The 12417-nt window shown below is 43.7% G+C and overlaps 1 protein-coding gene across 1 annotated transcript in view; it reads right to left on the bottom strand.

The window, feature by feature from the left end:
* Positions 1-12417, bottom strand: part of LOC104498962 (cytoplasmic FMR1-interacting protein 1-like) — a 42564-nt gene continuing 30147 nt past the window's right edge. Inside the window, 6 exon segments of the mRNA XM_010142408.1 lie at positions 1-515; positions 989-1136; positions 2030-2268; positions 3410-3504; positions 4696-4768; positions 6981-7111. Of these exon segments, the coding sequence (XP_010140710.1) occupies positions 351-515; positions 989-1136; positions 2030-2268; positions 3410-3504; positions 4696-4768; positions 6981-7111 (851 nt within the window). The 3' untranslated portion in view covers positions 1-350.

Below are 12417 nucleotides of genomic sequence, written 5' to 3'. Positions count from 1 at the left end.
CAGAACCCAGTTTCTCTGCAGCTATTACTTTGATAGCTTTGAAGGAAAATTATGCCAGTCCAGTCTAAAATGGCCACCTTCATACAGGAATGCAAAGAGATTTCAAAAGTCTTTTCAGGTTGCAGTTTTTTAATCAAAGCGTATAAAATTTTAGTCTAGAAAAATAAGTACGGATTGTGTACAGTTACTGTGCTTGGAGGCTGAAGAGGACAGTGCACCACTGGAATGGCACAGGCATACTGAAAAATGCAGATGAGAGTGTTCCTTAAAACTCTCGTTTGTGGTTTTTGTTGGTTTTTTCTTGTACTTTTAACCTAAATAGGTGCAAAAAGTATCATTAGGTGGGAAGTCTAGTTGCTGGCAAGGGACTGATGAATAGGTGGCTGGAAGCAGCGCACGTGTTCCACAGGTGTGCTCTCTCCATCGCCGGACTTCAAATACTTGTCCAAAATAGCAATTATTTCATCATTCAGAATCTGGAATTTGCGAATTCTCTCAACCATTTTCTTCAAAGGCTGCAAACATCAAAAAACCGGACACACAGGAATTAGCATTGGAGATAAAAAGCCTTAGACACGAAAGCAGCAAATGCTGTTACCTCATCTCTCCCAGCAGTATTACGAATGTCTCCCTTCCACTGCTAATCCGGTGAAAATCCAAAGTGCATTTCGGTCTTTGACAGTGCTGCTTTTTGTATAAAAAAGGGCAATTTACAGCAGCCTTGTCATAATCTGAATGCACGTATGTGAGATGGAAAGCATTAGGAAAATCCCACATGTTTAGGAAGTCAGAATTCTCACTGACCAGTCTTCAAACTCTGGTACTAATGCCCTAATCTTTTGTTTCTAAAATCCCCGGTGCCCTCATTTTCGGCATTTCATGTGAAAAAGCAACTGCTATATCTACACTGCATCCCGAGTACAAACAGCTCTGATTTACTGTTGTCTTCATTACCCCAGCGAATACAGAACAGATGTTTTCAACTCACCACATTCTTTATAACCTCATCTTTGCCATCATGCTTTTGGACTTTCAGCAGATGGTAGCAGAAATCCAGCACATCAAAGCGACGCTGCTGTCCCAAAAGCACAATGATCATGCAGCCAGCCCAATGCAAGCCATCTCCAAAGCACTGCCTGAGACAGGAAACACGTTTCACATAAAGCACATTTCACCTAAATCTTCAGAAACATACCTGCAGGAAATGCTCGGTAATCAGCTATTATATTAAATAACGAATATGTTAAGCATTCATCTAGAAAATACTGCAAAACCTCTCATAAATAACCTTTGCAGATACTGCAAGGGATGCAAATGGATGCTTAAGAAGAAAAGCCCTCCCTTCTCCCACGTTTTACACAGCACAGAGTTACTCCAAAAACATTGACTCCCCACTAGACTCCATGGCATTACATTTCATTTTCAAAGGAAACACTGCTTTCAAAGCGGTGAATTCACCACCGCTCTGCTCCTTTGGGCTGCAGGCATGAAAGGAAGGAAACATCCGCTGCTGTTGCCTCCATAATTACTCTAGTGAAAAGCAGCACGTTACAGTTTTCAAAATAAGGATATAAACAAAATTAACAAAACCAAGAACTGCAGTTCCTGGTTAGCTCATGTTAATCAATCATCACATTAGCTTCCAAGTGCTCACTCTTGCTCTTAGTTCAGAGAAGAAAATACTTGTAGAAATACATGCAGCTATTCCATTTGAGTTCAGCCTCCACAGGGGTCTGACTGCTGTTGAAAGACGTGTGCCAGGGCCTGCTTGTCATGGGATCGTTCATTATACAGTGGCAATAGTTAAAATGGAGCGTTATTTTTGTTAAAGATACAATAATATCTGTGTTCAGGGATTACGAGCCCCTCTCAGTGATCGCAGCACTTTCCCTTGTTTGCGCACTAAGCCCTTGCAGACAGGCAAACAAACCCCTCCATTCTAACGCTTTGCGCTCCTCTGCCAGTTACAGGGAGGACAAGCAAAGTGCTGTTGCCCGCAGGTGGGCTGCTGGCAGCTGGCAGTACGTACTCCACAGTGAACTCGTGCGTTCCCACGGGGATGCAGTAGACGAACTGCATCGCGCTCCAGAGGCGGTGGAATTCCACACACTCGTCCACGTGCATCACCCCATTGCTGGGCAGGGGCCCGCGCCAGATAGGATCATCCAGGAAGGAGCGGATCCGTGTCAGGATGACCTCGAACATGGACAGGCCGCAGCAGAGGCGTTCTTTGGTCAGCAAGTCACCTTCCCTTGCAATTGCTATTTGCTAAAGTGGAGAGAAAGAAAACACAAAATCCTGGTAAAAACCACTGAACCATAAGACTTTATTAAAAAAAACTGAACAAAACCCCCAAAACTAAAAACAACAGGCTTGTCGGTTTCGTTTGGTTTATTCTAGAAGCAACCTCTCCTGACTTACATGGAGTCAGAGGCCACTAACCTGGGGTTCATTCAGTGCAGTGGAAAAAAACATTCAGAGAAAATTGTAAAAGCCTTTTCAAGCAGACAGGCGGTTGCTGTAGTAAGTAAGTAACAAACTGTGGTAACACTAATCCTGGACTGGTCCCAGGAAAGTTTAAAGAATTCTGGCCTGAATGGAAGCAAAAAGCAAACCCAGAGAGTTCAGCACTCTGCAGTAGCTCCTGCCTGTGCTCTCCTGCCTATCTCCCTTGGCTGCCGTTGTTAGAGATGGGAGAGCTCCAACAAACAGGCTCAGACAAAACCCACCAATGGCAATGCTTGGATAGGGCTTGTCCCAGCTTGTGCCATCACATCGAGAGCTCCTCCTACACTGCAGGAGCACCTACGATGATAAAAGCAGTCTGAAGTCTCTGCTCTTAGTTTCTACTATTCACATCCCAATCACTTGTAAACTGCTATGGTTAGCAGGGAATTAATGTACCCCTCACGCTGACAGAAAATAGTGCTGAAGCTGCAGAGGCAGTTCAAGAACGTTCTCTTTGGTCACTGTGTTTCCAGGAACGCGCAACTCATCTCATTTTCCCAAGAGTTTCTAATTATCTGGCTGAGAGAGAAATAAACTGTTTTATATATATGTGTGTGTGTATATATACATACATACACATGTGCACAAGAAAACTGATTGCTTTTGGTGGAATTTGCACTAGGCCATCCCAGGCTCAGAGGACATCACTTAGCAACACACATACAAACAAGCAGTTTCCCCAAAATGTCAATTCCAACCCCATCCCAAATGCTTTAAATTTCTGAGCTTTAACTGCTTTACGAAACCCATGGGTCTGAAAAAAAAAAAAATACCCTGTTGTGTGAACAAGCTGGTTGTGCAGGCTGAAGTTCTGACACAGCTATCGGCATGTGTGGAAGTACAGGATCTCTAGTGCTCAGAAATTTCTCGAATTGCATCTGACACAAATGAGAGAGATTACCTGGGGTGTGCCTAGTCTTTCAATGAGAGGAACCAAATGTAGTGGAGCATATTTTGATTCCAGTCTCTTCATTTTAGCATCAAGCCTTTCACCCTCTGAAAGGGAGGAAAAAAAAAGAGCACTGATAAATTGCAATTAACCAAGAAAATCCTCATTAGAATTCTTATTTTCACACCATCTTTATTCAGCATAGAAGAAAACCGGGTATGTTATTTTTATAGGTCATTTCAGTTCTGAATAGCTGGTTAAGCTTCAGTGTGCTTTTAGAAAAAATATATATTTATATTTTAAAACTTTGCATTGCATGTACAAACATAAAAGAAGGATTTGTAGTAGAATACATTTAATGAATCAAGTAAATTCAAGGAAGAATATAAGTCTCTATTATGATGCTGCTGCTGCTAACATATTTGACTCCCACTTGTACAGAGCCAAGTACATTGTCTTTATCGTACATAAAACGCTTGACTCTAGAAGGTGGGGTATGATGAAGGTGGATTCTTACGTATAGGAAGGCTTAAGAAGGCAGTTGGCACCCCCTCATCACTGGCAAGTAGGAAATGTTCCGTGGCAAATGGGGAGATATTGTCTACGATGGTCTGGTTAGTTCTATGCAGAGATGCAGGCAGCTATGGTGAATCTCGAAATATTCTCAAAGATTGTTAGCTGTTGGGATTTATCCGAGCAGAACAAATCAGCTGCTCTGGCAGCAAGAAACAGAGAGGAGACAGAGGAGCAACACAGAAAGAAGAGAAGTGTGAGAGTAAAAAAAAAAAAGAAAGCTCACTTTCTGATGATGAAGGATGAGGAAAGCAGATACGAAAGGAAGCAATACTGTGAACATTCACCACTGCCTGCCCAATTTAGTGAAAAGGCTTGTGAAAAGCCTACTGGGACTAGGGACCGCTCATATCTACTTTCTCTGCTGACAGACTTCCTATATCCTGTAGGATCCAGCCTACCCCATTTAACTGACAATTGTATAAGCTAAACAGCACTCTTGGAAAAGACTCTCACCACATCCATACAGAGAGAGAATGCTGCCCTGGGTGTCCATCCCACTTGTCCTTGTCATGGTAGTACTCCTCTTCCTCTTGAATTTACACTGAGCCTCACTAAGGAGCACGTATTTTTCAGCCAGGCAAAGAGGCCTGAATCTGCTACCTCTGTCCCGTAATTAACAGTGGTGTTGTAAAGGATGGCTGGGGCCAGACACGGGAACAGCAGCAGCAGGCAAGGAAAGTGGAAAGCATTACCCGAGGAAGGTGTTTTCACTTAGCCAATACCTTTGACGTGAACCCTGGGCAGGATATTTTGGAACGGTGCCGCGTGCAACAGGTCACACACTTCCTCTAGGGACTGGAATAAAAAGGAAATGAGAGGCATTTAGGACTGCAGAATCCCCAAACCACACCAGATCCCCCAAGCAGGCTTCCAAAGGTGTGCCAGCACCGTGACAGAACACCAGAGGGCAGCCAGCCTCCATCGCCACCACAGGGAGCTGCTCCAAGCCCTCACTCTTCTCACAGGAACACCCCCAAAGAGGATTTGATTTCACCAGGTTACCTTGGATTCCCAAATAAACCCCAGCAGCTCTCCTCCCACCCTCAGCTGGCAGTTTGTAAAGGACAGGGTATTTATTGAAAAGACTAATGCAGAGTGAGTAATTTTGGAGTGAAAGTGGCAGTCGGCTCCTGCGTAGACAAACAAAGGTGAAGGAGATGACTCACTGCTCGGTTATTTTTACCAGCACTATTCCTACAACCCATTACCGTGGTGGGAGCATCTCCCTGCCAGGTGGGCTGAGACACATGACAGCAGCAGTGAACCACCACTCAGGAGGTATTTTACACCTGTAGGGACGGGGGAAAGGAAGACAGATGTCTCCTGGTTCTTGGCTTCTGAATGTCCATGCAGAGAAAATTCAGAGATGACCTGAAGCAGATGCACAACTTAGCTAAGCCCCTCTCCTCATTTTTGGAGCAGAGGCCATACTCGTTCGTAATCGCTCAGCGCTAGGATTAGAAGAGAGGTTCACCAGTCAGCAAGGCCAAGGTCCTGGGGCTCTTGTGCCTTTCCCAGGTCTAAGTTCTTGATGTCAGCAGTAGGAAATGCATGTGCTGGGCAGTTAAGATTAACAAGGCCCACCCACTGGCAGAGATGTACTACAGACCTACATTTTGCACCAGGGTAAAGTCCAGTTAAGTTATGGCAGAGGACCACAATGGAAAAGTAATGAAATCCGTGACAGGATATCAGGACACCGCCGAGGGCAAAAACCAGAGGAGGGGCAGCAAGCAGGGGTGTGTTACCAGGAACTATCACCAAGGCAGCGTCCCAAAGAACGTACCTGCAGCACGGGTGTCACTTCGGTACACCCTCAAGCAGTGCAGGCCTTCACCTGCCTGGCCTTTCACTAAATACCCTGTTAGCCTGAATCCAAAGCAATCCAATTTCTCTCTTTTTTTTTTTTTTTTTGCATCCCATTACTGAATACAGTTTCACTGCTTGTCACCTGTCCCTCCAATTACTCCAAACTGTGGTGGAGGAATCCTCTAACACCATAAACAGGACTCTGAGGAACAGCATGTCTTCATCACTTTATCTAACATCTACAGCTCTAATACACCTTAGGGAGGGAGTCTTATGTGAGGATTTATTTTCGTGCAGTGGCAGGCCCCCAGTCAGCTTGTGGAGGAAATGATGTAGCTGGTTTGCAGTCAGCAAAGACCTCTATGTGATGGGCAGGCCAGTCTCAGTGGCAGTGTGTTCTTGCACAGCACAGGCAGAGCATCCTGCACACCCAGGCAGGGGAGAGATTCCCCACCCGAGTCTCAAAAGCACAAAGGGAAGACAGCACACCTATTGCTTTTCTGGCCCATAAGCAATGCCCACCTTACCCTCTGTAAGCACCGAAAGCATGAAGACCGGGAAATTACACATCTGGCCATTATGTTTGAACAGCAGATTGAAAGAGGAGTGGGGAAAAAAAAAAAAAGTAGTAAGGATGAAGAGCATTTGTAGCCTCAGCAGCGGGCAGCTCCGCATGCTGTAAGGTAGAGGCTAGACATATAGGAAGAAGCGCTGAAAGACTGGACGGATTTCACAGCTTTGTTCAAGCTAGGCAGAACTGTCAGCCATCCTAGCAGCAAGAAGGATGTCCGAGAAGTCCGTGTTTACTTTGCGATGTTTCGGATGACAACAGGAATGGAAAATAACAGTACCAGATGCACAACTCAATGACGTAAGAGAGTAGCCACCCTGTGACTGACTACAGGAATACTATATGTGATCATAATTTATGATGAAGGTCATAATATTTGATCCCCAGGTACCGCACATGAGGCTATGTCTCTCACCCAGCAAAATCAGGCATCCCTGCTATCTTGCAGACGTGAATGCCCCGGCAAGTCTCTAAGAGATTAGAGCAGGGAACTGTTTCTAGCCATCTGCCCATCAGCGACACCAAACTTGCAGATTTCAACCTTGTTATTTATGACGTTAGTAACAAAAATCTGAGAGTACATTTTGAGAGACAGATGGGTTTTAAACTGGCACAGCAGGCACCTACCAGGCTCTGTTCAATGAGGAGGCAAAACAGGACAGCATTTCCCACTTCCCGCAAATTCTGGAAGCAAACAGTCTTCAATTCTGCATATTCAACGATGTCCTTCAACTGATGGTGAAAAAACTCCAAGATGCCTGAAATCAAGAGAAGCAAAAAAATTACATCTCAGGAGCCAGAACAAATTCTAGTCATGATCATACAGGCACAACTGTTACCTTGGAAAAGCAGACAAAAGATTCTGGTCATGTGAAACAGAGTCATACGGATCAGGACTAGTTTTTATTTCTGCCTCAAAAGCTCTCCAATTTTCTAACCAATCTGCCTAGTCAAAGGTTGCACTGAATGTGCATAAATGCACAACTAGCGGAGGGTGCAGGTTTGGAGTTCTCTCTCCATGTATCAGCACACAAGATTTTTTATATCCAGATGCGTAGCCTAGAGGAAACTAAAAGGAGCAAAGTATAAATTAATGAAAAAAACCCAGACATTATTGAACTGTTAAACCAGTGGTGTGCTGACCTTTTTAGCTGGATAAATCATGCAAAACGGAGCGCCTAGCTTCTCACTCCTGGAAAAGGGAGCCAGTATAAGAGGTAAGAAAAATAAAGGTAAGAAAAGCAGGAAGAGAGACTAGGGTTCTTGTCTGCCATTAGCCCTGTTCCAGCCTCTGTCCCCCAACCTGCCACACCACCCAACACGGTCAGTTCACAGCTGATATTTTAAAGGATGACAGATCCAGCAAGGAGCAATGTGCTAAAGATACAGGGAACAGGGGCAGTGTCCAGCTACGACTCTGACAGTGCCACAGATGGCCAGAGGTGATCTGCAACCTCACAACACAACTAAACACGGAAATCACAAGTCAAGCTCTGCTGGCAAGGGAACATCAGATCCTGCTGACAAGTACAGTCAGAACTCCATTTCTGTCAAAGTTTTCCCAAAAGCTGTTAAAAACCCACTAAAATTATGATTTTCAAATCCACGCAATTTACGTAAACATATGTCTTTCCACCAAACCTCTCCCCAACAATGGCAATGTGTAACATGCTGGTGGATTTCTAGCTCCTTCGCCCCCAGGCCCAGACAGTTTGTGCAGTGCCTTGGTTAGAAACAAGCCCAGGAAACCCTGGGCTTGGCAGCTTCTGCAGAGACCCGATCTGGGTAGCACTGTGGAGGTTAAAGCAACGTTCAGGATAAGCAAGGAAAAGCAGAGAACTACACTAAGTCAGACAGCTCTCCGGCTTTGTACAAGTTAATTTCTACCAGCATTTTTCCACCTGTCTGCACAAGCCTGGCCCCTTCGAAAAGCCACCAAAAACCTCGACTGATGACAGACGAAAATGCATTGTGCAAAGCTTTTGAATTGTGTGCTGCATATGGCAGTTCATTTCCATTACATGGAATTACGTCAGACGCTTAAGTTTCCATCCAATCACATCTAAAGCAATTGAGAGGAAACAAGGAAAGAGAGAACAGATGCTCCCCATCACCTTCCCCCGTCTTTCTTGGACACAACTGATGAATAATTCCCACGCAGGAGATTAGACTTCAGTATTCACCCATCAAGACAACGGCTAGAAGGGGAATGCACCAACATAAAATACAGCCTGCAGAGTATCTATTCCAAGGAAATCCCTCAAATTCAGCAAAGAAACTTGAAAACGTACAGTGAAGGAGGGAACAGTATAGCTAACCCACACACTGCTACAGAAAGCCTCGCATCATTAAAATTAGTAACATGAAACAGTGAAGTGCATGGCAAGGGGATGCGGGGCTGGATCTGTTACATCTCAAAGAACTGTTTGTCAATAGAAAATTTGCAGGAAATGAGTGTTCTCACATGTGTTCAGTGGAGATAAATTTCAGATTTTAATAGTTTTAGAGATTCAATAGAAAAACAGAACTGAAAAAACTAATGGAGCAAGGCCAAGTGTAAAGAGTGCTTGCTGAGCTTGACTTACTCAAAGGAAGCACATTTAAATCTAACTAGAAAGCAAACAAGTCATATCAGCACATCACCAACTCCCTCCTTCCCATAACATGGGCACTACATAATAAAAAAGCTCTGGGAAAGACTGTCGGTGTTCACCCAGTGCTGCAGTAAAAAGGCCAATTGCAATTCCCAGGTGGTTTGAGCAGCAGTGAGTACTTATACTGGTGGTTGGAAATGCACCGGCCCACCACGGCAATGGGATGCTGCAGTGCTGAATAGTGGGACTCTTACTGTACATATGAGGTTGAAAAGGGAGACTGATATGGCAGAAAATTTTTGATGTTAGGAAAAAAATGCGAAGTGAGGGAATTGAAGCAAACCTCACCACAAGTCTAACACAGGTATTTCCTTTGTGCTTTTCTCTGTTGATGAAAGGACTTCCATGCCTAGCAAGAAAGGTGGTCTATAGGTCAACTGCTAGAAGTCAAGTCAAATACTTTCTTCATACCAAGACTTTCTGGAAACAAAAGTCTATTGAGTTATCCTGGACTTAGGTCTGTGCCAGAGGAAATCAAACTAGAATATCTGCCAGTGCTGCTGGTCTTAGTATCCATGGCACATACACAGAGATTGATGGGGAATCAACGGAAGGGCTGGAAGGCTTCTCCACGCAGTCACTATGGTGAGAAAGCAATATCTGAGCAAGTAAGATATCGGCAACGAGGACAGATGTGGGGATGTTTTTCTGTTCAGCTTGCATGGCGAGTGGGGAGCAACTTGGTGAGAAAGAGAAGCTAGGCAGAGAAGCAAGGACAATTCTGCTACTGCAACATGGCAACAACCATTGGTGGTAACGGGGTTGGAAAAGAGGGGAGTTTACAGACTGCCCTCAATCCCCTGCCCAGCCTGTGGATTTTGTGAGGAGTTTCAGAAGAGAGATTGATGTCCAGAAAGATGACAAGAAAACTTTGTCAATGTTACATGGGCAGTGAAGTCCTGAGGATAAGCCACGTCACCTACATGGCACAGAGAGAAACCAGGAGCAGCACAGAGGACTGTGACCAGGAACAAGGAACTCATACTGAAGATGAGACTGAAACCAAAGCAAGAGAGTAAATCCACCCAAAAGCAGCAGGATAGCAGAAGTCAAAGAGGCTCAAGTTTCACACCATAAAATTCATGTATTGTCTTTTACAATCACTCCAGCTGACGGAGTTCCTCTCAAAGTCCTTAACAAAGATCCTTATTTCATCCCCCCAGCCCCGGTGTCCATATACAGATGTATAAATACACACACCCACACGTATGGATTCATGAACAAATTGTGTGATTATTTTGAAAATCTGACATCCCCGTATCGAGCATTTAGTTCCAAGTGCCGCCAGCAGCAGTGTACCACTTCCACTTAAGACAACAGGCTTGACTTACTGGCAAAACAGATTAAAGTTTACAGAGCTACAGAAGCTATTTTTGATGGAACAAAAATGACACTCAAAGCATGAGCTGGTCCCCAATGGCAGAAATACATCGTCATGTTCTCATTACCGTTTGGGCAGTGGCATTCCCTATTGCACTTCCTTATACTGTACACAGAACTGCATTTTTATGAGAGACTACGTATGCATACCGAAACCCTGGAGAAAGAACAAGTGTCTTAGGAAAGTTAATTCACTTAGCTGCATGCAGCCTTCCCCTTTCCCCTAGTTTTATTTGTGGGTACAATTAATAATTACTGAATTATGGGGTTTTTTAATATACATATATATATCATTTTGAAAGGCAAAAGAATCAAGGTTTTTTATTCCTTCTCTCCAAGAAAGCTATTTCAATTAAATCTCTTTATTCCTGCAGATGGGATGATGATGTTAGGTGTCATAATAATTGATCTTATAATCCCAGTTTCTGACTTACACAGATCCCAACAGAAGCAAAGGCTGTTGATAAAAAATAGATCCAGTAAAGCACAGAAGATTAGTAGAGGATTAGGTTCCATCTCTGCTTCCAAAATCCTGTCTCAACAACACTCAAACAGCAGATGCCAGGTTTCAGCCGTGCATTCTGTACACTAAATAATTTAGGAAGTCAAACCAAATCAACACAAGTAACACAAAGCTGGTTGGATTTCTTCGCTTTGGTCACCTTTGATTTTCTATAAAACGGTACCAGTTCACACCTACAGACTCAAATCAAATATGTTCCAGAGCTTGTAACAATTCTGGTACCTAAAAGATTAGGACAAACATTAGCTATTAATTCTAGAAATTAATTGCTGACTAACAACAAACTAGACACTGAATATTAATTCTTGGTCTAGTTGTGTTTCAGCTTATTTTCTGCAGACTACTGACTTAACTATTATCAAGTAAAATTACTAACCTGCAAACCAAAAACCGCTCCCAGGCAACTGGGTGCTATAATGATCTTTAGTTTATGTTCACACACACAGACCTTTAAATGCTACCCAGCAATACTCCTTTTGCTCACAAGAGACATCGTTAACTCTGCATATCAGCAGTCATGTCAATCAACTGAAATCTTAGTAAGGTTTAAGCATATGAATGTATCTGGGAATTGTCATCATGGAGCCTGTGCACTGTTTATTTTGCTAGAAGGAAGTATCTTATTGTTCTGCATATCTAATGAATTCTTACTACCCTTTTGCAATCATCTAGGTGGCCTGGATTGCCCTCAAATTCTTGAGAATAGTCTGTGATTCCCTCTCAAATTTTTCTCCAGTCAACAGGTTCCATAAAAAAACAAGAATAAATTCCCTTCATATCATTTGTCCACCAAGAAAAAATAACTTACTCTCCTACTCATCTGAGTTCGATCAAAAACCAGGGATAACGGGAAGCATTACTACTGGGCCTTCTGCTGTGCCCCAAGTGATGCACCCCCAGAAGCCTCTAGCTGCTACTGCCCTCCTCCATGCTTCCCAGCCCAGGCTAGCTCCAGTTCCTGTTAGACTCTAACCCAAAATATCCCAGAAAAAGAAGGGGTGAAAGACTGTTTTTTGCTAAGTTGCTGTGCTGAAGCAGCTCTAAAGGTGTTGCCAGCAGCACAGTCAGCCCAGACAGAGGCAGGACTCGGCAGTCAGCAGCAGGGAGCACTGAGAGGCTTCCTCAAACTGCTGTGCAAACACCTGGAATTTCAAGAGATGGTCAAGACCTGATGTGATGAGCATTTTGCCCTGGACCAGCTTTGGGTATTTAGTTTCTTTGTCCTGCTGGTGGGTGGGTAGGGAGGTTGGTTGGTTTTTTTAAGGTAGGAACATGAAAATGCTATCCTTAGGAAAAAATGCCCAACTAGGCTACTTTCTCACCAAGTTTTTATCTTGCTAAGCTCATAATTATTTTTTTTAAATCTTTATCTTGGAGGGGTGATATACTAGCGACAAAAATCCCAAGCCTCATCTCACAGCACAGCTGACAAAATACTTTCCTCATCATGTCCAATGACACTTCAGAGTGTCAGGACGTGAGACAATGATTTATCAAAAGCAGGAAT

The sequence above is a fragment of the Buceros rhinoceros genome, unplaced genomic scaffold (genome assembly GCF_000710305.1).
Source record: "Buceros rhinoceros silvestris isolate BGI_N320 unplaced genomic scaffold, ASM71030v1 scaffold16538, whole genome shotgun sequence".
Lineage (NCBI taxonomy): Eukaryota > Metazoa > Chordata > Aves > Bucerotiformes > Bucerotidae > Buceros > Buceros rhinoceros.
Note: the sequence above shows the minus strand (reverse complement) of the source record. Positions and strands in the feature narration are given on the sequence as shown.